Below are 25,263 nucleotides of genomic sequence, written 5' to 3' on the forward strand. Positions count from 1 at the left end.
AAAGTTTTTTAATTTTATTTGGTTATCTTCTTTTTTAGAAGTGTTTTATATGTTGGCCAGCTTTCCTGAGTATTTTTCCGTTTTACTGCTACGGCTTCTATTGGAGAAGTCCACCACAGGACTTTAGGTTCCATCAGGTCTTTGTATTTTTCCCATACAGCAAAGAGTGATTTTCTTATTATTTGTTTGGGAAAAAAATTATGAATTTTCGCTTTTCCATATATCAGGTAGGCGTGCCATCCCCAATGGTTGTCAAAACCTTCCAGGTCCAGGAGGTCCTACTGCCTCCAACTATAGATTATTTTAAAAACTGGCAACACATCCTACTGTTAGCCACTTATTCAATGTACTGTCAGGAAGCAGTACGATACATGCATGGATGTGCAACTTATAGGGCACTTCCAGACCGGGCAGTTTATTTAGCATTCTTGCTGATGTTTGCCCAAAACGTACAGAGAACATATGGTGATGTTTGTTTGTTGAGAATTTGTCCTGCTACTTGTACACTAAGCCTATATGACAGTGTCAGCTAGTGGCCATTACCCCATGTTTGTAGCCACTTTTCTCACTGGACTTCTTGTTAAAAACTTCAGGATAAAAAAAAAAAGCCAGGAAGTTCCTGCTCTAACTGTCTTACCTTATTCATTAAGTTAGCAGCCTTAAACAAGCCACTTTCATTCAGTCCCCCTGAATGCAACATGGGGCTAACAATAGGGACCTATGCTACAGGGTTGTTGTAAAAACAACAACATTGAGATAATGCATAAAGTGCTTTGAGCGCATAAAAACCTCTACATAAACAAGTGCTAAACTCACCTTCAGTTCACTGGACTGGACCATGTCTTCCAAAGTTTTGGCAGTAGCAATAGTCAGCAGTGAAGTCATCTTTTTCCAGCTGCAGCACATTTCAACCCAAAGGGTGGGCGGGAGTGTGCGTCGCCTTCTTATGAGCATGAACTATAGCAAACTTTGCGGAGGATTGCTTCACTCAGCAAGGGACCTACAATCAAGCAATTTAATATAGCAGGTGCTGTGAATACTTTAATAGGGACACGCACAAAGGAATTTGCTAGAGAAAGTCAATGATTTATAAAACTAAGTACTCTTAGGTGCCTTTGGAACAATGACTGAATCAGGAACAAAGGGTGGAAAATGGTTTTGATACCAAAAAAAAGGTATTTTCAAGTAGTCTACTAGCTTGAACTTTCTGATGAGGAGAGGACAGATTCTTGAATTGGTCCATGGCACCTTTGATGTTCCCATTTATTACAATTCTCAGACCTTATTAAGGATTTTCAAAGCAGATATTCAGCTCCCAATTGCACCTTTTAATTCACATACACAGTTCCAGATTGGTTTAGAGATTTGATGTAGTCCAGAGCTAACACAGTAGTCTATTTTCCTATCGTCTCATAAACCTCTTTCTTTTCTTCCTCCACTGCTTATCACCCATGTATTCAGTATCGTCAGGAGGGTCTGGGGTTACAAAACCATGTGTCAGTTTATAGTAGACTATTGTGGAGTCTGATTCAACTATGGCCAGTGTGATAGAGAGCGGGGAATCAGGTTCATCCTTCAGAGGATATGATCTCTTCATGATCTGTCTCAACCTGAAAGAAATAAAAAAAGACTCCAGCAATTCTGCTTACTTTGTTTAAATTTCACAGTCAATCTACAAACAGATCAAGTTAATAATAGTTCTTCTTTAAGTATCTAAAAAAGAACTCCCAGTAAATCAAATATCCTCAGAGTAAATATTGCATGCTTCTACTATCAAAAAAACCCAACAGTGCCTGCCAGCCTTTTTGACAAATTTATCAAAAGGATTGCCACCTATTTTCTTTTCTTTTTTTGTGATGGGGCTCCCATGCCTCTAAAAGATGGATGACTGATAGCGGTGCAACAAAAGCAGCTTTCCCCGTCACCGTGGGAATAGCTAGGGAGGGGTATAAATAAAAATTTGTTATTATTATTATTATTACACTGGAGCCCTGCCAGAGGAAAAAGTTTTCAATGCTAACATGCCACAAATCTAAAGTTATTAGGTGGGGCTACTGTGCACTAAAGGGCCCACGCAGCTTCCCTTGGGTATAATTGTGGTGGCAATGGCCACTGGCTTAGATAAGATTCCAGAGTTATTAGCTTAATAATAATAGAATATAAGGTTGAACAGATAGCAGCCATGATTTCAGAATCATCGTCATATAAGAAAGTTAGGTAAATTACACAACATGAACGTATCTGTATAATTAAAATATTTCAGATTCACTCAAACCCCCCCCCCCCCCGTTACTCTAAAGCAGAGTTTACCAAACTTGGGTCTCCGGCTTATTACATCCTGGCACAGTGTAGAATATGGTTCCCTGCGCCGTTTGCAGGTGTTCCCTGTACTTTTTTCTCCTCTGTTCATTATCACCTTCCCATGAGGACTCCTGGCAGCTGAAGAGCCTGCCACTTTGCAGAACGCAGCACCCTTCCAAAGGGTGGGCAGGCAGCGGCTGAGCGTTACTTCTCTCCTGCGATGACTGCCAATTGGCCTTCATAATGGAAATCGCCCGCTAGCTGAGGCAGCTGCACACTATGAAGTCAAAGGGCAGCAGTTGGTATGCTGATGCCAAGCAAGGGTCAACACAGAGGTGGGGGGCAGGGGGATTTCTCAGCCTCCCCTCCTCTTCTCTAAGCGTTTAGGGGTTGTGAAAGCCGTTTTTGTTGAATTCCAGAGAGGAATACAAATGAGAAAGTAGATGCTTCTTTGAAGAAGGGCTGCGGCCCAGTGGCAGAGCAAATGCTTTGCATGTGCAAAGTCCCAGATTCAGCTCAGGAGACAGCTCAGACTCCCTGCAGGCTGCCTCTCCACCAGCCCCTGGGGGGGGGGGACAGGATTCCCAGACACAAAAGCCACCTGTCTCTACCGTGTTATGAAGACTAAATTTAAAAACTCAGCTCCTTCTGCATTCCAGAGCAGCAGTACTCAAGGCACAAAGTGAAGGCAAAAAACGGAAAGATACCAAGTTCTAGAGGTCATATCCTTGGTAACTGGATTTTCCTAATTGACGCCAGCTCAAAAATGCCATGAGTTGGCATCAAAGATGCAATGGCTACTTCATCTGACATACAACCATGTGTGCCCACTCTGCGCTGGATATGATTTAGAGAATAAATCTCTGGAAATAAGGAAGTCAGCACTTCCACTGCCTCAAGGCAGCATTGTTGGGGCCAACATACAGAATTCCTGATAAGCTGTACTTGTTATTTGTTATAGAAACAGGGAAGGAACTCTTACTGAAGCTCTTCATCTCCAATTACACTGAAGGCATTGTATAGCACATCTGTCATGAATGGGGATGGGGATAAGATATGTCTCAGGTAGATAGAATAACACACAAATTTGGCAGAAGCATTTTCTACTTCAAAAGCACTGCGGGACAAAATATAGAAATACCAGTGGGTGAGGCGCAGATGGAAACAGTGACTCTTTCCATAGAACTCACACTGACTCTTTTCAACCCCTTTACTCCTGAAATTCTTAAGGTCAGCACCAGCTAGCCCTGAAGTATACAGTGACTAGCACAATCCCAAACGAAACAAAATTGCTGCAATTTACTAAAAAAATAATAATACTAAAATATTACTACAATAATCAATCATTTACAGGACATGTCAACTGGGAAGTCCCACTGATTTCAATAGGACTAACTTCCTAGCATGTTGTGTGTTTCAGCCCTAAATTCTGATTTAATTGCTGAGGCTGGGTACCAACATAAGAGAAAGCCCCAAATAAGAAGTGTGCAAAGTAAAATGATGGCTTTTGGCAAAAAAACCCAGCCCCTTAAGGAAGGTTAAAGACTGCATTCGTTAAGAGCCAAAGATAGTCTGAAATGCTCAAATTACTAGTATGAGTATTTCAAAGCTTCCTCCTGATGGCTACTGGGGAGCTGGAGTAATGAGCTCATTAATTTAAGCATTGCCAAAACAAGATGTCAGTGTTACTGTAACTTTTATTTCCTCTCTGCTGAAAAAGTATTTGAAATTAGACACGTTTTGAATGTTAATCATTCAGGCAGGCTATGTGTGGCAATTATGAGGCTTTGGTTCACTTTTGAACACAGAGGCTGAGGATTCAGCACAAGCTGAAAAACACTAGAGCAAAATCTCCCATTAGAATCATAGAATCATAGAGTTGGAAGAGACCACAAGGGCCATCGAGTCCAACCCCCTGCCAAGCAGGAAACACCATCAGAGCACTCCTGACATATGGTTGTCAAGCCTCTGCTTAAAGACCTCCAAAGTAGGAGACTCCACCACACTCCTTGGCAGCAAATTCCACTGTCGAACAGCTCTTACTGTCAGGAAGTTCTTCCTAATGTTTAGGTGGAATCTTCTTTCTTGTAGTTTGGATCCATTGCTCCGTGTCCGCTTCTCCGGAGCAGATCATTACTAGGTGTGATCTGCAAATCTCCAGCCCAGGAGATGCTTACAAAAAAGTCTTCCTGTGGGTGCTTTCAGAATGCCCAATCATTCTTATTGTAATGTTCCTCAGTCTCCCAGTTTGAGTGCCCACTGAAAAATTTCTAATTTCCTTCTGTATTTTGTAGGTTATGACAAGAGTTTGACCCAGGATAGCTGGTTTGTTATCATGGCTTGTCCTGTCTCTGAAGCATGAATTGCCACGAAGATCACCATTGTAGGTGCAGAACACAGCATTGAAACTGAGCAGTCAGATACAAAATATTGCCCATGTAATCTACAGAAGCTAAATTAACACATGTATTACAGTGGTGCCTCGCAAGACGAAATTAATCCGTTCCGCGAGTCTCTTCATCTTGCAGCTAAAGATAATGGACTATGCCAAATTAGCGAAAATGACTGGGAAAATCAGAGATCAAAAGGACAATAAATTTAATAAAGAGTGGGGGGATTTTTAAAGTTATTTCAAAGAACACTGTAAACAATTGAAAACATTGGCAGGATTTTGACAACACTTGCAATGAAGCGAGAACTATGATAAAAATTGAGTTTCAAGAAAATACGGAGAATACGATACGATGCAGTTTGAAAAAGATTATCTGGGGAAACCATGGAGGGCTAGAGGGAAGTTCCAGGATTCCGACAATCCTATTTGTAAAACGATTTTGATTTATGTATGATGATAAATGTTAAAAGTGAAAATGAATTTTAAAATGTCAAAAAAGAAGGAATATGTAGACCTAGCCCTGTGTCCTCATTGCCATCATGTGCAACACCATCTTCCAGCTGATGTGTGATTGGCTCAGTCCAAAGACTCACATGATTCAATGTTTGGGGAGGATTCAAATGCTTCCCTGCATTATGAAGCAATACAGTCCCATGCAAGTTATTCAAAATAGTGAGTCATTGGATCCTCATGAATCCAAATTTTAAGCAAGATGACAAACCCTGGTTTGAGGAATGAAGGAAGCCAAGTTGGACTTGCCACAAAATTAGCACTGCGGAGCACTGATGTTCCAGATTCTGACCAGTCAACCATGGATATTCCATTCCAGGATATTCCATTTCCAGGATATTCCATTCCATTCTGTTCCACCCCCCCCCCCACCAAGACAGTCAGTATTCTGTGTCCATTATGTATGCTGAGCCCTCACTGAGCTGCTTTTGGATTTCCACCCCCCACCCCAAACAACTTTGTGTTCTTTGTGTTCTTTACAAATACTAGGCTTCTTCAAGACTGCTGGTATCGCCCACTTCTGCACAGCCAAGACTGTTTGGGTTGCATAAGGATCTACACATGGCAAACTAATTCACTGTTATGATGGTGTGCACAACTGCAGCCACATAGGAGAACTGGGCATAAGTTCTTAAGTGGAGTCATTTGGCAGCTGAGAATGAAACAGACAGAGCAGGCTTGAGAGAAATCACACATTCAATGTTTGCCCTATTAGAAAGACTGGTTGCCAAGTGGACCTTCAATCAATGTAATTCATTCACCCTTTGCCATCCCAAGAATGTCATCTTTTAGCGGAATGCCAAAGACAGAGCAAACAGCATCACCACCACACAAATTTATAGAAACTCTACATGAATGAAAAGCTTAATGATATAGTCAAAGATGCATTGGTGATATTGTAACTCCAGTAACTAAAAACATGTTTCAACAGATTTGTGGGTGCCTACCAACACATAAGAAACCAGGATTTGGTATTCTTTTCCCATGTCACTGACAAAAGCCAACAGTGATCTGGAAACCATCTGATCCTGGGGTACAAGAAGGAAATTTTCTAAACTGTGCAAGTCCACAATTCTGCCACTGTATTATACAGATACAGTGGTACCTCGGGTTAAGTACTTAATTCGTTCTGGAGGCCCATTCTTAACCTGAAACTGTTCTTAACCTGAAGTACCATTTTAGCGAATGGGGCCTCCTGCTGCCGCTGCGCCGCCAGAGCACAATTTCTGTTCTCATCCTGAAGCAAAGTTCTTAACCTGAAGCACTAGTTCTGGGTTAGCGGAGTCTGTAACCTGAAGCGTATGTAACCTGAAGCATATGTAACCTGAAGTATTGGCCCTGGATCTAGAAATCAGCATCTGGAATTTTTAAATTTTTTATTAATGCCCACTTGAGACCCAGTCCTTTAAACCTCCCAGGAAGGCAGGAGATGAGATTTACATTTATATCTGAAATGTGCTCAGAAACAAGCTAGCAGCTGGTGACGATTTTTTTTGCAAGTTGTGTTCCATTGAGTGAGTCCTGCTTGTTATATTCTGAACCAGCCAAAGTTTTAAAACAATCTTCAAAGGCAGCTTCTATGGTTTCACCAAGCTTTGCCAAGCCAAACTGCAGGAGCAAAACAGCCTTGAGCATTGCCAACCTATGTTTGGTTTGGCTAAAATAAACTCAAAACCAAACCCTCTGTGGATCCTTGCTCACCTCTCATGGCTAATTGACACGTGGACAGGAGTTGGCACCACCACTTGAAAACCATCCGTTTCTCTCTCTCGTCCACAGAGACACACAAGCTGGAATTCCGCAAGGCCAATGTAGGACACCTCATGCCAGTTCCTAGCTGAAGGAACAGCAGCAAAATGAGAATGAACTAAATAAAAAATAGCATTCAGTTTGGTTCACTGGATTTCTTTAACACCTTTTTCTAAAGGAAGACTCAAGGCGTCTTGCAGTAAGAGACAAGAGAGTCTGAAACAAACCACAGAACAAGTGACACCCCTAGAGTATATTTGGATACTGTATTGGATTTCTCTCTTCCTTCAAGAGTTCTTGGGGAAGAACACAGACCAGGGTCAGGGCGTCTACTCTGCATACAGAAGGTCTCAGCTTGAGTCCCCAGTACCTCCAGCTATGGCTGGCAATGACTCGCTACCTGAAACCACAGGGTTGCTGCCAGTCAGAGCAGACAATCCTGAGCTAGATGGACCAGGGATCTGACAGGCACCATCCTATGTTCCTATCCTTATTTACTCTCACAATCATCTTCTGAGAGAGAGCCATGAAGCTCATTTAGTGACCTTGGGTAAGTCGTTCAAGTAGGGATGTGTGTCAGGTTCACTTTGGTCCAGTTCCAGTAATTTATCCACACCACCACAATGGCCATGATTGTGCAGATGGTTGCACGAGAGAGGGGTCTTGCGTGTACCCAGGACACATAGTGCTAGTCATATTTGTTGGGAAGTTACAAGGGGTGGGTGGGAGGTGGAGACTCACCTGGGTGACTATCAGCTGTCTAACTGATCTATTTTCTCTAACAGCTTGCAAGGGGGAATCATCAGTGTGCGACTACTGCTGTATGTTTTAATGAAACCAACAAGAATCCTATGAAGATGTGAATCTAACTGTATCAAGCTCATGTGTGACACCACCTCCGCCTGATGGGGAGAGGACAGTCACTACAGGTATGTTGGGCTCTGTGGGGCTGGGCACTGATATGCAGAGTCGAGGGGAGAGAGACTTTGCACTGGCCACCAGGCAATGGCTTTTTCCACCTGCCTTGCCCCATCCTCCAGCCCTAGGAGCCTTTCCCAGACCATGAACAGCAGAAACAGCTGGCAAGCGAGAAGATGAGTTCAGGGATTTTCTTTTTAAATAATTTTGTAAGTTGTATGTCTTTTGTTTCTCAGTTTGATCCATTTACATGTGGTATTTTATGCATTGTGACTTGCTGCTGTTTTTATTGATTACATTTAGTTATTATTTATTGTAATTGTTAAGAGTGAATTTCTGTTTATTAGTTGCTGACATTTCATTTTACTGTGCACTATTATATTCTGAGGAATTATTAAATATTACTTTATTTTATATAAGTTGTTTATTTGAAAGTTATGTTTTTATTATCACTTGTGCACAGTAATATAGAAAGGCTGTATACAAATCAAAAGTGAAATTAATTGAAAATGAAACATCCAATGCATGGAGGTTAGGTGGGTTCAAGATGGGACACTTCCGAAGTGCAGATAGGCTCAAGTGATGTCTGCAAAAGTCCAAGGTATTCTAAGAGTACACCAAGGGCATTATTGGCACTCTTTTTAAACCAAAGGATATGCCTTAGCAGCTTGGGTTTTTTATTCCACAGTCTGCCTTTGAAGCTGCCTCCATTAACTTACCTTCTAAGAGGTCTAAGTAAACTAAGAAAGCAGCATGCACACAACTGCTCTCAGCCACATCCAACGACATCATCCCTGTGAGCTGAAAGACACAATAGTAAGCAATAGGTGTAAAAGCTACTGCAATGCAACAAAATTCAAGCAGTTTTATCCACAATATTTTGAAAGTGTTTTCCCATCAACTCTAGAGATGTTTGGAAGAACCCACAAAAAAGCACAGCACACACAGTTTTTTTCAGGCCTGTTAATGGATTTACTGCTAGATAGTCTGTTAAAAGACTTGCAGGTCATGTTTTGAAAATGCCAATAAAACTGTCTTCCAAAAGGTGCAGTTTAGTGTTTTGGAAGGGGAGGGGCATGACTTAGCAATGCTGATTGTTCATAAAACAGGGCCAGTTCTGTCCTAGGCCTCCTGGGCAGGGACTGCTTTAAATCTGTGTTTTGGCAAGCCCCTGACACAGGAAGGGGGCGGCAAGCAGCTGTATCTGAAACTGAACTTGGAATATCCATTGCTATAACTGCTATTTATAAATAACTGCCACAGCGATGTATTTACTTGCTGCATTTATATCTCATCTTTCTGCCAAGGAGCTTGAGGCAGCAAATGTGGTTCTTCCTCCCCTCTATGAGGTGAGGTGGGTTAGGCTGAGAGATGGGGACAGTCACCTGGCATTCCTCATGTCTCACTAGGGATGTGAATCTGGATTTCCCAGGGTCTAGCAAAGCACTCTAACCACTATACCACACGGGTTCAGCTGGAGCCAGAAGGTACTTTTCTGTTGACTAGCCAGGGCCAGAAGGTGAGGCTCCTGGTACTTTTGCCAGGGCTGGCTAATACAGAGCAGGGGTGGGGTTTCTGTGGCACCTGCGTACGATCTTGGACTTCAACTCCTTTGAGCCTCAGCCAGCAACGTCAGGGCTGGTGGGAGTTTTGGGGGGCCACAGGCTCCTTGTCCCTGATGCAGCGCCTTCCTGCTGCCTGCCAGTTACAGAGGACAATGTTGCACAACCCTGTTTGTCCAATTAGGAACCGGCTTCCACACATGAGGTTCCCTGTTTAAGCGCTGGGTATCTGACACACACAGCTGATGCTGTGCAAATGTAAAATTGCAGCACTGCTAGGGACATGCTGCAAGCTTCACCTGCACCTGGCACAGTATGATCATATTATAATGCCTTGATCACTATAGAGAGCTTGATTCCTTCTTCATATCAAAAAAACAAAATATCTGAGTTGTAAAGTTTGCACTTTATAAGCTTGAACAAGCTAATACTTTCCTAAACCTCTGATGGCTTCTGTTACACAACCATCAAAATAAGCTCTCTTTTAATATGCCAAACTCCTAAGAGGGTTATTTCAGTAAAAATCACATCAGATCATGGAGCTCGGCATTCTGATGAGGGGGGAGGAGATTGTTGACCCAGCTCAGGCAGAGAACAATTGCAGAGGGTCCTGTAAAACTTCTTACACTTGAATAGAAAGTTAAGTGTATTAAAAGTTATTGCTCTTACAAATATTTGAGCTGAACATGAAGCTTTCTGATTCTTTACAGACTCTTTGTGCTCCAGTCCTGAATATTGCTTTCATACTTAAAGACGCACTGAATGAAATCAGAAGGGTTTTATAAGAAGAGTTAGAGCCTGAATCTAAGAAGGCATTTGCAAGATGAGACTCAGATTAGTTAAGAACATGAAAAGAGCTCTTCGGGGTCAGACCAAAGCCCTATCTTATCCAACATCCTGTTTCCCAACCAGACGCCTGTAAGAAGCCCAGAAGCAGGAGATGAGCACAGCAGCCCTTTCCTGCTGTTGTTCCCCAGTAACTGGTGGTACTCAATGGTGTACCTTCTCTGAGACTCTGAGGTTGTATACAGCTACTATAGAAATTTCTCTAATTCTCATTTACAGCCACTCAATCTGGTGGCCATCTCTACATCTTGTGGTAGCAAATTCCATATTAAGTAAGTATGAACTATGTGAAGAAGTACCCATATTTTTCGCTCTATAACACGCACCAGACCATAACACGCACGTAGTTTTTAGAGGAGGAAAACAAGAAAAAAAATATTCTAAACGAAACAGTGGATGTATGATTTTTGTGGTTCATGCTGTGGCCACAGACATGTGATCTGACAGTGAGTTTGGAGTAGCCCAGTGCAAAAATCCTGAGGATCCACGTGGATCCGTGCTTTGTAACCACATTTTAAGTGGGGAGGGAAGGAAAAGCACTCAAGGGACAAGGAGCACGCGTGGGGTGTGTGGAGAAGGATGCTGCTAATAATGAAGAAGAGGAGGGGTATAAGGGGAGAAGGCTCCTCTCCTCTCCCACTTTGCTCCTTTAAAGCAAGCAGGCTCTGCTTTTCTCCCTCCTCCCTGCTCATCCCCGCCTTAGCGAGCTGAAAAACATTGCTGCTATGTAGCGAGCTGAGTGGGGAGGAGAGAGGGACAGAGAGCCTGCTTGCTTTAAAGGAGCCAACCGGACAGGAGCCGCTTACACTCATGTAAGCGGCTCCCCTCCTCTCCCGCTTTGCTCCTTTAAAGCAGTGTTTCCCAACCACTGTTCCGCGGCACACTAGTGTGCCGCGAGATGTTGCCTGGTGTGCCACGGGAAAAATTAAAAAATTCGAAAGATTTTTTTTTTAAAGTCAAATTTTCGATTGGGGCGCCGTCACTAGATGACCCCTTGGCGGCTGCCACTCACTCACTTGCTCGCCCACCCGTCCCTCCATCCCTGCACCCGGCCTCTCCCCCTCCGTCCCCGGCGCGGGGGCTGCCGGGATCCGTAGTCCCCTCGCCCTTGGGCTCCGGTGAGCGAACTACGTTTCCCAGCGTGGCCTGGCGGGCTGGGCATTTTGTTTGAAGCGCTCTTCTCCCGGCCATGGAATGAGCGCGGTGGCGGCGGCCGGGCGGGCAGGGGCTCTTCCGCGCAGACTCCGCGCAGACTGCCTGCGCCCCCGCGGAGATCGGGAGGCAGGATGGAGCCCAGGGATCCCCGCGGAGGCGGAGCGGCGGAGGCTGCCCCCCAGGTAGGGCTGCGTCAGGGGTTTTTTATTTTTGCAATGCTGCATCCGCGCCGGAGGGGACGCATCGGACCGCGGGGAGACCCCTTGGCGGGCGTGCAAGGCAATGCATGCGTGCAGGCGTTGCATGGAGTGCAGTGTAATGCAATGGCAACGCGGCGCCCTGCATGCATGCATGCAACTTCCACCGGCGCTCCGGACTTGGCAGGTGAGGGGGGTCCCCAGTGGGCGGCAGAGAGAGCCGGAAGGGCGAAGGGGAGCCGGGGGGGGGAGCAGCGCTGCTCCCCGAGCCGAGCCCGGGGGGAAACTTCGGCGTCATTGCGCCGGGTGTTGGAAGCGGCGGCTGGCGGGGGGCCCTCACCTGCAAAACCTGGTCACCTCTCATATATTTCGTGCATTGCATTCATCGCCCGCTTTCTCCTCCAAGGAGCTCCCGGGGGCGCGCATGGTTCTCCCCGTGTTATCCTCGCAACAACAGCCCTGCGAGGTGGGTCAGGCGAGTGGCCCAAGGGAGCACCCAGGGATTGTCCTGGCCAGGTGGCGTGATTTGAACCCTGCTCTCTGCCCGGTCTTCGTCCTCATTTAGCCCCCACATGTGCATGACTGTGCATGACTGAGGTTTTCCCCCCTCGTCTTGGCTATGGTGTGAGTCTGTGCTGTTAATTAATGGGGTTCTGCCTTCGGAGAAGATGAGCCAGCCCTCAAGGAGGTGATTATGTAATTTGCTAGCAATTCATGTCCCTCCCGGCGTGACGCTGCGTGCTGACGTCACGGGGCTGTAATGGTGGTGTGCCTCGAGATTTTTTTCATGAAACAAGTGTGCCTTTGCCCAAAAAAGGTTGGGAAACACTGCTTTAAAGCAAGCAGGCTCTCTGTCCCTCTCTCCTCCCCACTCAGCGGCTCTTCTCCCGCTTCGCTGTTTCAAAGCGAGCCACGGAGGAGGGAAGGATGGGGAATCATGGATCCTCTGCTCACGACTGCAGCAGATCCCCCCTCCCCCGCCATCCGTAGGCATTCCCTCCATAACGCGCACAGACATTTCCCCTTACTTTCTAGGAGGAAAAAAGTGAGTGTTATGGTGCAAAAAATACGGTACTTCCTTTCATCTGTCCTAGATCTCCCACCTTCTTTGGATGGCAGTATGATAAAAACATTTCTCTATCCCCTTTCTTGACATCACACACCTCTATCATGTCCCATCCTACTTATCTTCTTTCTAAACTAAAAAATGGTTTTAAATGCCTCAGCCATAAACACACTATATTCCTTTTAGCAGGACACTACTCCTCTTGGCTTGTCATCTGCAGTATGCAAATACTTTTGCCCTTTCTTACAGGATTGCTGTTAGCGAATGTGGAATATTTGGAACATTCTTAGATTCTTGAGTTCAGTATAACTGCTATTTCATCTCTAGTCCAGGGATGAACCTGCACCAGGGCATGACAGAATTTGAGGTCAGTCAGTCAAGGGTGCAAAGCTACTTAAGTCCAGTAAACTTGGCTGTCTGAGAGGCTTCTCTATAAAACTACAGAGCTGGGTCACATATACATGTTACTTCATTCTAGTTCAGGGTTTCCCAAACTTGAGTCTCCAGCTGTTTTTGAACTACAGCCTCCTTCATCCCTAGCTAGCAGGACCAGTCGTCAGGGATGATGGGAATTGTAGTCCAAAACAGCTGGAGATCCAAGCTTGGGAAACCCTGCTCTATTGCTTATTCATCCTGAACATTTTTTTGTTCATTTTTTTTAATTTTATTTTGCTGCTCCACATGTCCAAATTGCTCTTTATCCCTTCATGTAATACCTAAGAAGCTATTGCACACATATATATTTCACTTTTACTCATTGATATGTGGCACACTTCCCTTTGGATTCTTTTCCTTGTGTGTCACGTGCAACTAAGCTGCAAGTCTGTACCATCTCTCTCTTAATTCATGTATGGCACCTGGCATGGCAATAAGCACTGCATAACAGCACCTGTGACAAGTGCCTACATAATGCTGTGCCAACTTTATTGTCCTTTGCTCTTCCTTGGACCAGGTGTATAGCCCTTAACACACAACCATTCATTCATCAGTGGATGCAGTTTCACACAGCAAAGGATAGCATAGTAAGATCATAACCAGCAGAAAGCAATGGCCAGAGACTCTCTCCCTCCAACTTCCATTAACAAGCTGTTCTATTACCAAAGTCCATTCCTGATTCCAGGATGGGGACAATGTTTTCATAACTTTCTTCTTCTTGTTTGTTCTTCTTGCGTATTTTATGGTTTTTTTAATCTTGCATTTTTATGTTATGAGCCACCCAGAGATCTACGGATGGAGGGCGGGGTGCCAGCTTCATCTTGTCAATAACCAATCAGGATAGTGATTTATAAGGCAGAAATAACGGCCTTACGCGTCAGCCCAGCCCCCCCCCCCGCGCCCCCGCCTCCCGACCGGGGGGGGGGAGAGAAACGCCAGAGGGAAAGGGGGGCTGTTTCCCCGGAGCCCCGCGCGGCTGGCTCCCTCTTGGGCGCAGGGCAGGGCGGGAGCGAGCGCGGGCCGTTCCCCGGCTATACCGACCGCAGGGTGATCCTCCCGCCGGCTCCCGCGGAGCGTCCTCGCCGCCGCCGCCTCCTCCGGACGGGACCTTGGGCCTTCCGCCGCGCCCGCCATGGCCTCCGGCGCGCCACGCGGCTTCGCTCCGCGCGGTGTCTCGGCGCTCAGGGTCCCCCGCGGAACACGCGGCCCGGCGCGAAGGTTCCCCCTCCCGACGCGGCGGCTCCGTCGCCCGAAGGTTTCCTGCCAGGCGCCGCCGGAATAGATCCTAACTGAAACTGAGTTTCAAAGGAGGGGTTTTTGCGGGGGGGGGGGTAATCCTTCATAAAAGGAGAAGGGTAGTCATTTAGGGGGAGAAATTTAAATTTTGCCAATTTTTTCAGCGAGTGGTCTTAAAAATATGTTTTGAGTGTGAAGAATCAAAATCTACTATTATTTAGCTTTGTAAATCTACATTTGATGAAGAAGCACATAAACTACTTTTGAAAAACCTTTTTTTAAAATTTTACATTCTGAAAATGTAAATAATAATAAATACTGATAAGAATGACAATATATAACTGGAAGTACTTGGCAAATCATTTTTAATGATTTCTATGCATTTTTACCATACTTTAACTTAACAAGCAAAGCTTAATTATATTAATTTAACCAAAATTTCTTTTGAATTCTCAGGTCACATTACAGCTTTTTAGCACCCCACATTTGGGGAATTTGAAAGTTGAAAACTTTCCCCCAGCAGGGAAGCAGAAGCAGCCCCCCCCCCCCATCCAGCATCATTTCTTAACTAATACTTCTTTCTCCCTAAGGTTTCTGTAAAATGGAAGCAGCCCTTTGATCTGCCCAACTCGGCCGGTGATATTTTTGATGGTGTGACCAATGAGGTAAAGCCATGCTTCTCACTGGGGTTGTGCTGCGTCTTCCTTGCTAAGCATGCTCACTCTGCAGAGATCCTTGCATGCGGCATGCAGTTGTGGTCTACGGGTCAGGGCACGAATCCAATGCAAGGAAAAGGAAAATGGAACAAGATTATCTCCCAAGTTTGGCCCCTCCAAAACCAACACACAGGGAAGCATCATGCAAGGAAAAAGCAGCAGCTCTCCCCAAACGGCGCTGGCAGGGCCGGCTCTGCCGCAAGGCAAGAGAGGCAGTGGCCTCAGGTGCTGATTGGGGGTTTCATGGAAAGGAGGCAAGCAGCTTGCTTTTTAGTTTATTGTTGTAGTTTTACTCCCAGGGAGAGGTGCTTGTGGGCTAGTCTGCCTCAGATGCCAAAGCAAGTTGGGCATTCTTTCGAACTATTCCCTTTGAGTGGGGCGGGGGGGGGGCTCGAGGTACTTGAGCAAAATGTCTAAGTCATGAGTGGCCTTTTGAACTAACTCAAAACATTCTGAAGGCATACTTTGAAATACAGTTTGGTAGACAAGCTTCTCATCAACAGCACACTTTCTGCTAGTATTTTTTTGGAGTGATAAGTCTAATACCAATGTGAGAAGCCGGTGTATTTGATTTTTACAAACATAAAACAGCAGCACTTAAAACATCTGTAGCTTCACCAGTCCCCCATCCCAAATCTGTGCTATGCCTAAAAAAAAAAAAAAACCTGACAGATTATACGCTTAACTCTTTAGCAGATTATATACACTTAATATACTTAACCGTTAGGTTGAGACCTAGTGGGCTGCAGCCTGATCTAAGGTGGCTCACAACAGAAGCAATACCACCATGCAAATATATGGTAAAATATTCAGAAACGGGTCTCCAAATGCATGCTTGGGTTAAAAGTGTGTTGCGGTTCTGAAATGGTTGAAGATACCTGCTCTAACATCAATGCCTCATTGCTGTATGTTCTGCCTCTTGAGTATACAGTTCACATACATTTTCTCAGCAGCTTGTTTAAATGGGTCATTATAATTCTTGTGCCCATGTTGCAAAGTGTCTTCCTTAATTCTCTCTGCTGAATTTCATGGCACAGGAAAGTTCTGAGCCAGAAGATTCCTAGTTGATTAGACACTAGTAACTCTGGATACTGACAGCTTTACTGCTATAGATAAATAGGTCTTCTCCCTCTGAGGAAGAAGAGGATGATGCAAAGCTGCCTATGAACAATTTTTGAACTGCTCTGAATTAAACTTGAGAAAGAGCATAATAAACAAATAAATAACATCTGTCAAGCCCTGTCATTGCAGCAAACTTTACTACTTCCACAAAAGTGAAGATTGTTTAGTTCACTCAGTTTTGTGTTTCATGAAAGAAATTCTAGAAGTGTGATCTTATTAAGTGCCTCCTAAAAATAATCCCACAAATTGGCAACTCTGAAAAGGCTCCTTTTTGGCTTCTGAGGGGCATTTATTGAAAGCATAGTGAGAAGAATGAAAACATGCTACTGTTTCTTGAAGGAACTGTCCCATACATCTGCTTCCTGTTGCAAGGACTGCCAAATATTTTAGTGGTTCCACAGAAATCTGAATCTTAGTCTGCAATCCTATACAGGCTTAACTGGGAGCCTCCTGGAACTCAGTGGGTGGGGGGGGGAGATGCTTCCTTCTTAATCAAAATTCTCTGGTCATTTGCTTGAGTTATCCAGCTGCACTTACGTTGCAGCCCTAATAACATTTGTTTCGGTGAATGCATTGGGTATGCATTGCATAGGATTGGGCTATAAACTCTAGATTGGTGCTTTCCAAACTGTGTGTTGCGACACATTAGTGTGTCAGCCGCAGTGTGTAGGTCTGTTGCACGAACACTCCCCACACTCCTCACAGGGCTAGAAAGGGATTAGTTTAACCTCTGGTTTGCTAGTGAAACTGAATTACTGTGTTGCGAAATGATGCATGTCTAAAAAGTGTGTCACCAACATGAAAAGTTTGGAAAACTGCTCTAGATTATGATTGCTTTCTAGCAGGGAGTAGACTGGGTAGGTGGCTTAGCTAGACAAGTACTGTAGGCCAATGCTATGCATGCTTCCTGGAAGCAGTGATTCGCAACAACCAAACACAAAATCTCTACAAACAAATTAAGAGTGAATGCTCATTAAACAGCCAACCACTGTCTAGTTTCCCTACAAATGTATCAGGCTGTATGTTCAATAAACAGGTTGTTGAGAAGTATCCGTAATCACATCCTTACAGAACCATGTGTTCATTGGGGCTTGCAATGTGCATGGGGTTGCAACCACAATGCCAGGAAAGTATATTATAATCCTTAGCCATAAATGTGCAGATAGAGCAACTGAAGTCAATACAAAGCAGGAAAACCTCAGTGCCAGTCCAATCTGTTATTTCATTTATTAAGGCAGAGGCTTCATGGAAAGTTGGCTCCGTGTAGGGGTATGCATATGCAGGATTCAGCCACCATGGCCTTTCTAGGCATTATACCTAATGAGGTCGTTGAGTCCGCAGTGTCTCAGTCACTCTTGCAGTCCTAGACCCCTATTCCTGTGGGAGTAAATTCTGTGGAAGTCAGTGAGACTTCCATGCAAGTGCACGTGCATAAAGAGGATTGTGCTACAAGGGGCAGAATTCTGGATCACAACTTCTGACCCGTGTGTCATTTTAAAAATTATTTCCCCAGGTCAAAGCTCCCTACATGTAGTACACTAGCTCATGAGTGAAAGGACGGTATGGGGACCTCTTAGTCGTGGGAATCTAAAAAGAACACAGCCACTGAGCCACCGGCCGCGTGAAATTCCACCACCACATTGTGCTCCGTGTCCACTAGCATTCATTCGAAGTGTGCCCGGTGCAATCCGAGCCCAATAGGGATCAGAAGAAAAAGATCATCTGAAAGGTTTGTACGGACCTATCCCTTCTTAGCGTTACGTATGATTAGTTTTGCAAAAAGCTCTCTGTCGTTTTGGAGGTCGGCAGAGGAGGGAATGTGGACAGAGAGGAGCACGCGTGTTTTGTTTCTGCTTGCTCCACGAGCGGAGAGCTTTGCCCCGCCGAGAAGGCACAGCCCCCTCCTCCTCCTCCTCCTCCTCCGAGCAAATAAAGAAGGCGCGGCGGGGGCGCGCGGCAGCGGCAGCGGCAGCCCGGTCTCCTCTCCCTCCCTTCCAGCCTGCTCTCCAGGTAGGCGCCTCCCGGCTCCTCGCGCTGCCCCGAAAGATGGCTGCGACCCTCGGGCTCCCTCGCCGCCCTGCCCGGATCCTGCTGCCGCTGCTGCTGCTGCCCCTCTCCTGGGTCTTGGGGCTGCCAGGGGGCAGCTGCTCAGCCCCGGAGCAGCTCGGTCCGGATCCCCTGCCGGAATCCGCCTTGCAGAAGCCCACCGTCCTCCTCGCCCTCCTCGCCAGGAACGCTGCCCACTCCCTGCCCCACTTCCTCGGCTGCCTGGAGAGGCTGCGGTACCCCAAGAACAGGATCGCCCTCTGGTAAGTTGGCCGAAGGGGGGGGGGGAGAGACCTCAGTGACCTCATCCCGACGGAGGCTGGGCGAGAGAAAAGTTTCCAGGTAGCTGCATCAAGGTGATGGATGGAGGAAAACGCGCGGGTTGGTGGGAGTTTGCAGGCAAGGTTGCCAACTGATCAAGGGGCCAGAGTTCTGCCAGGTCTGCTCCTGTGCCATTAGCTGAAGCTGGGTCTTCAGAAATCCACAGATGAAAATTTTCACCCTGTGATGGAAGCAATATTTTTGTCACCTTTGATGTTGCCTGCATAGGATGTTGCTGTTAAAGATCCGGGGGCGGGGGTGAGTAAAAGACTGGAAGCACCTGGTGGGATGAATGGAAGGTTGAAGGAGGTGAGATGGGAGGGGCACAACCAAGCAGGGTGGAAAACCTAAAGTTGCGATTTGTAATCCTGCGTATTTGAGAGCTAACCCCCTGAACTCACCGGGACTTGCTTCTGAGTAAATTTGCACAGGTTCACAATGGTTTACTGGCATATGCGAGTAGTGTAACAGAACGTGCAGGAGTCTAAAATTGGGACTTAATCTTGCCGTCTGCAGCAGGGACTGCATACAGGAAGCACAAGACAGATGAGGAGAATCTTTGTGGCTCAGAAGCCCATTGAGATTCGTCGTGGCTGCATAGATTCAAGATCTTCTGCAAAAGGAAGGGGGAAGGCAGACGTCAGCGCTCAGCAAGGCTTTGGGCTTCTGGAAATGGGTTTGACAAGCTGTTGCTACTGAGCAGTTTTCAATTGAATGAGATGGAAAAATTATAACCCTTTTTTGCATGCTCTAACTGCAATACCTGGTTGTCCCCAAGTAATTTATTAATAACTAGGCTTTTGCAGCTGTTGCTTTTGCATAGGGAGAGATTTCTTGGAAGCAGTTAGTTTGTGTGTGTTTTCTGTCCCTGCCAAGAGAGAACTGTGTCTATTTGTGAGTACCACTTCATCATTCAGTTATGTCTGCCACTGAAACCCCACTGAACATCACCTTGGCTTGTTCTGTTGGGTTTCTGTGGGAGACTGAAATCACAGCAGTTCCCCTCTCTCCTTGCCCCCAATGGGAATACAGTAGCTGTACAACTATCTCCAGAAGCATTAAGTGCAAGAGGTAACTCGATCTCCAAGCCATGTGTTTGGGAGGGTAGGGCACATGTGGTAGAAGGAAGGACCGGCCAGTGGCTAACTGTAAGGGAGCGAAGAAGGAGGAGCATAGTTTCCAAACAAAAGCTGCAGAGGCTGATGGGGCTTCCTGTCACTCTTCAAAAGAACTTAGTGGGGTTTATTGCAGGGGGCTCTGTTCACACCTGTGCTTTAAATGGTTTCCCAAATGAAAAAAAAAACACATGTTCCAGTATGATTCCCCCTCCCACTGTCCATAGATAAGGACCTCTGTGTATGGTTACAGACTGGCAACTTGCCATAAGCCAGACCATAATATCCAGCTCCATCATAAGTGGAGTGATTTAAGTTGTGCATCTTGCAATCTTCGCCTGTCTCATGACACATTTGTCACAATGTGCTGAATAGCCTCGAAAGGCAGTCATGGTGCCAAAGGACCTTCTTTCTTTCAGTAGCCTCAGTCAGGGTGGGCCGGAGGGGATTGGGGTCTGCTGGTGGATATCTGGGTGGTTTTCAGGAAATAACCAAGGGTTTTTTACTCCCAGTTGTTAAACAATAGAAAATCCTAGCCCCCTTCTGCCTGCAACTAGGCTGCTGAAATGAGGAGAGCTTTGGGAACTAGGAGGGGGAACCAGAATGGGATTTTTGTGTGAAATGCCTGTACGTAATCTTGGTTCTAAGCACAGGTTCCTGGGCTGTCTGGACCCTTGAAGATGTCTGGTTCTACCCTGTATACACACTATACCTTTAAGCACATTTGAAACACTTTATTTCCCTCAAAGAATTCTGGCCACTGTATTTTGTTAAGGGTTGTTGGGAACTATAAAACTATGAGCCTCAGAATTATTTGAGGGTGAGAAAGCATTGAGAATGTGCTTTAAAGGTACAATGTATAAAAAAAACCTACTAAGTGTCTGTCTGCCGGCCTCGCTTTCTAAGCCACTATTTTTCACATGGTTTCAGCTAGTAGTGGGTCTTGAGGTTCTAGGAAGAAAATAAAGTAGATTTCACAAGCTTGAAGTCTGCACGCCCCAGATGTCTTGTACTGATTTGTTGGTGAAACTGCCAAGGTGGGGACACCCAAAGGAAAAAAGGAACATTATGCCACAATGGGAGGCCAGGATACAGATTATCATCTTTTATCATATTCCACAGTGAATATGTGTGCTAGAGGCATTCATCTTTTCATATGGCTAAGTGTTGTAGAAAAAGGGCTCGCCATGTGGTTGTAGGTTCCCTGTACCAGTGGCACCACATCGGAAATGGTCCTTTTATTATTTTTATTAGGTGAATTAATTAGAGCAGTGAAAGTTCCTAGATCAGGATGTCATTTAGATGAAAAAATTAAAACAATAGCTCTCAGGCTGTGGATGAAGCTATAAAGGGTTCACATGATGGACTGTAAGGACCAACCCAAGCAGAACTGCGTCTCCTGTAATTCATGGGACTAAACTTGATGGCCATATCTGTGAGGGTAGCAGACAGGGCTTTCGGAGCTCAGCATGCAATTTTAATTTAGGCTTCCTCTTCATGCTGCAGTCCTTTGTATGGGGCTGAGAGCAGCTTTCATTAGCAAATAGGTTCACCAGCCTATGACCCTGGTGGTCAGATCGAAAGTCCTCTGTGTGCGTAAGTGAGTCACCATGAAAAATCCTACACTAGAAACCAGTAATATCTGTGTTATTGAGAGCATTATAATACTTGGGTTTGATGATTTTTTTGGTGCACAGTCCTTCACGTAGTTTAATAAAGATATTTATGTTACTTGGTGTTGTAGAACTTCCTTTATCACTACAGTCTCTGTTCTGGGACATTACAAACAAAGATGCAATGTCTTTCTTTTCTGAACAGAACCAGCACTAGTCATCCCCAAATTTTCTCACAGTTTGACTTTTCTAGTGCCATTGCACGGCCATCTTGAAACAGTTTACAGTTTGCACTGAAAATTTTTTTGGATTCCCTAGATAACATGGAATAAATATATTACAAATGTTGTTAAAAGTGTGGTATGGCTTTATCCTTACCTTTTGCTTCATACAAAAGGAGTCTCAAAGTGATTTTAAATGGATAGCGATGTCCAATAAAAATACAATTAAAACTAAACAAATTTGGGCATTAGGATAGCCTCTAGGTAAGGAAGCATTCTTTTAAAAAGAAACCTGGACATGCTCAGGTCTATTCAGCCTCCGATGTTAGAATTCTTGTAAAAGTAACAACCGTGTTTGATGGCTGTACCAAGAAGTTCATTGGGAGCACCTAAAACACAGTGGAAGAGCATCTGTTTTGCATGCAAAAGGCAAGTGTAATGATGACAGTGCATTATTAATTAGGAACTTGGAAATGTTCCCTTGGAAATGAATGTGAAGTATGCAAGGTCACAACAGTAAAATATATACAGAAAGAGCATTCATGTGCTTAGTTGTTCTTTTTTTAAAGCAGGACTGTCACATTAAGAAGGAAAGATGCTCATTAATCATAGTGAGCTTCAAAGTTGGAGAGAGCAAAGCTTTTTCTTGTACCATTGGTCCTCAAAATAAATTTGCATTGATGTATTTTCTAAAAATGCAAGCAGAATATTTCTTTCCCCATTACCTGCCGTTTTAGGAGTATGAAGGTTGCTGTTAAAGGTTCTGTGGCTTTAAAAAATCACCTGGATGACTTCTTTAAATTTTCCACTGACATCTTATAGACCATTAATATGCCCATGAGAGTACTGTATTCTGAACACTTGGATAAAGTACAGCTATAGCATTAGAACCATAAAGACAATGTCGACAGAAGTCCAGGTGGTATGTAATTCCATCTTGGGACGAGGTGTTCTTAATAGAACTATAAAAAGAATAAGATAAATATATTATTAAGCCATTCACATGTTTTGCTGAATTATAGTTTTGGCGGAGTTCAAACAGCATCACTATTTATTTTCCCTTTATGCCTGAGAAAGCAGCGTGGCAGAAGGGGGAGCAGGTGCAGAAGTCTCTCACTGCCTGTGTCAATGCTAGGTCCTGTTGCACCTTTTACTGTTTGCCTTGCACTCTGAGAAGACCACAGGAACCCCAGGAGAGAACAGGTGGCAGCTTTGTAGAAAACAGCTGGCTTCCTGCTAGTCTCTACTGTTGTAGGAGAGATTGGATTGAGAGATACATCTTTGCTTCTCTGAAGATTGAACAACTCTTTGCTTGTGGAGAGAAAAGAGGGACACAAGAATGGATAATGGGTAGTAGCTGCAGTGTGCAATTCCTGTGACTAGGTGCAGAGAAAAGGAATAAAAAAGAACATATATGCAGACTGGCCTTTTGTAGCTTTGGTTTTGTTTGCTCAAGTAACTCTCCAACTGCAGAACTTGTTTTTAATTACTTTGCAATTTGGTACCTCAGTTTTCGAACGTAATCTGTTCCGGAAGACCATTCGAGTTACAAAACGTTCAAAAACTGAAACTCAATAGCCGACAGCTAGGCTTCAGGGTTTTGCACTCAGTGGAAGTCGCGTTTCCTGTTCTACTTCCAAGGCGTGTTCGAAAACCAAAGCATTTACTTCCAGGTTTACAGCGTTCGATTTCCGAAACGTTCGTCAATGGAGACATTCAAAAACCGAGGTACCCCTGTATCACTTGTTTTACCAGTCTCACTGAAGTGTTAGCATTATCCATACCAGTCTTCCTTTGTAGTTTTCAGGAGCTAATTGGATTTGCCCAAATTCATTGTACACAGTTCTGCCATGGAGTACAGCCCAGACCAAAGTCAGTGGAGAAGACAATGGTTGTGCCATAGGGCGTGGGAAGCCTACAGTCAATTGTTTAGTATTTTGAGAGGGTTCAGCTGCAATTTCCGTCCTTTGCAGTGATGCTTTTTTTTTTAAAAAAAAATAATGTTTGCATTTAATTTCCTCTCTGAGTCAGTGAATATTGATGATGTTCCCTATTCAGGGGTCAGTTAAAGGCTAAATGTGGTCGTTTTCCATAGCTAAATATGTATGGCTTTTTAATGGCCCTCTTTCCTCAAGGCACACATGGACGGTCTTCCTGTTGATTTTGCCTTTTTGCTCTTACCATGTTTTATCAAGTGGCAGGCAGCCTTCTCGATATCCTGCATTTCAGTTTTGAAGTACTATGTGAAGACTTCCTTGTCCCGGTGACCATCTTCATGTTCAAATAGGAACGGCTTCTTTTTTTGTGTGTGTGTATTCTCAGGGGGCTGTTTTGTTTTCCAGGTAGATATATCCTGTGGGCCAGAATTGCCACAGAAACCTGCCTCCTCACAAGAGAAGGAGTTACAATAAAATGCAGTATGTCACAAACTGAATTCTGTGAAATTCAAATTGTAATACAGTGCAATAAAGTTGAATATATGAAGAAGCAATAATAATACAATTAAAGACCACACAGAATCTAGCACAGTACATTACCATTGCTGCAACAACATCGAGTTGTCCACCAGGACCCTCAATAATTTTCACATGGTTAATGGGGAAAGTTTGGGAGCCATTGCTCTAGATGATACTGCTTCACATGGTGATGGAATTGGCAGTGCATAAGCCTGGTCACCAGGGGCTCACCCCTTTTTGTGGCACGCACGGGGGGCAGGGGGGGGGCTGCCTGCCTGTGCTATGCTTTTGCAGAAGGTGGAAACACCACTTTTCCGATGCCGTTATCTCCTGCAGAATCACAAAGGAGAAGGAGAAGAAAAAACATCTACAGAGAAATGAGGGTGGTTTTCTCTCCCGATAGTTAGGCTGAATTCTACAATTAAGTCCACTGGTGCATTTGCACCTAGCCCTAATTATGACATGGTCCCCCCTCCCCCAAAGTATAGGAAGGGTCTATTCATCTCATCCATGTACCCCAAAAAGAAAAGTGATATATTTTGTATGTATGATAACCCAGACACTATCTTTTCCCTCTCTGGCCAAACTTAGGCACTAAAGGAATGTTTTTGACTCCCTTGTCCTCTTTTGGCATCTCAGCAAGCAAAAGTTGCTCATGGCAGCAATCTGTTCTTAATTTAATGCATAGTGGCCAAATAATAGCTTGCAACACCAAAAGCACAGAAGCCCCTGCTGCTGCGCCACCAGGGACAGGTGATTAGCCCTTGAGCAGAGGATCAAAGGTCCTGCTGACTCCGTTTGCCCAGTAGCAGAAAGCAGGCAGGAAGGCAGGTAGAAAACAGATGTGTTCTGTAGTATTGTTGATTCGGTGTAAAATGACACTTTTGGAAGGTTGTATGCCTGGGAACCTGCACATCCCTTGCACCGCTGCTTTTAACCCTTCTTTCTCCCCCACCAGGCACATATCTGGATGTGTATATTTGACCGGCTGAAAGAGAAAATGTCTGAGGAAGAGGGTTGCAGGGAGAATGGCAAGGCAGGATCTCTGCCAAACATGTTGCTTTAGCCTCAGTTTCAGAGAGAGAGAAGCCATCCATAAATGGCAGTACAGTATTTACTACTGTAAATACTGCAATGCGCTCTACGTGGGGCTACCTTTGAAGGTGACTCGGAAACTACAGCTAATCCAGAATGCGGCAGCTAGACTGGTGACTGGGGGCAGCCGCCGAGACCATATAACACCGGTCTTGAAAGACCTACATTGGCTCCCAGTACGTTTCCAAGCA

General features: G+C 44.9%; 2 protein-coding genes across 3 annotated transcripts in view; one reads left to right on the top strand and one right to left on the bottom strand.

Moving 5' to 3' along the window:
• Positions 1-1,307: 1,307 nt before the first annotated feature.
• Positions 1,308-14,265, bottom strand: TSEN15 (tRNA splicing endonuclease subunit 15; the record flags this gene model as incomplete). The annotated part of the gene is made up of 4 exons (XM_082227000.1): positions 1,308-1,610; positions 6,905-7,040; positions 8,590-8,671; positions 14,173-14,265. 4 exons carry the CDS (start codon positions 14,263-14,265, stop codon positions 1,403-1,405), a joined length of 519 nt encoding a protein of 172 aa, XP_082083126.1. The 3' UTR covers positions 1,308-1,402.
• Positions 14,266-18,180: 3,915 nt separating this feature from the next.
• The window catches only part of COLGALT2 (collagen beta(1-O)galactosyltransferase 2), a 68,983-nt gene continuing 61,900 nt past the window's right edge, over positions 18,181-25,263 (top strand). The window contains exon 1 of one of the 2 annotated variants that reach the window (XM_082226660.1): positions 18,181-18,514. In XM_082226660.1, the coding sequence (XP_082082786.1) occupies positions 18,252-18,514 (263 nt within the window). In that variant the 5' untranslated portion in view covers positions 18,181-18,251. Of the gene's footprint in view, positions 18,515-18,653; positions 18,831-25,263 lie in introns of those variants that run through there. The other variant, XM_082226661.1, reaches the window with a different exon arrangement.

Source organism: Podarcis vaucheri (genome assembly GCF_965113315.1).
Source record: "Podarcis vaucheri genome assembly, chromosome: 6".
In the NCBI taxonomy this organism is placed as follows: domain Eukaryota; kingdom Metazoa; phylum Chordata; class Lepidosauria; order Squamata; family Lacertidae; genus Podarcis; species Podarcis vaucheri.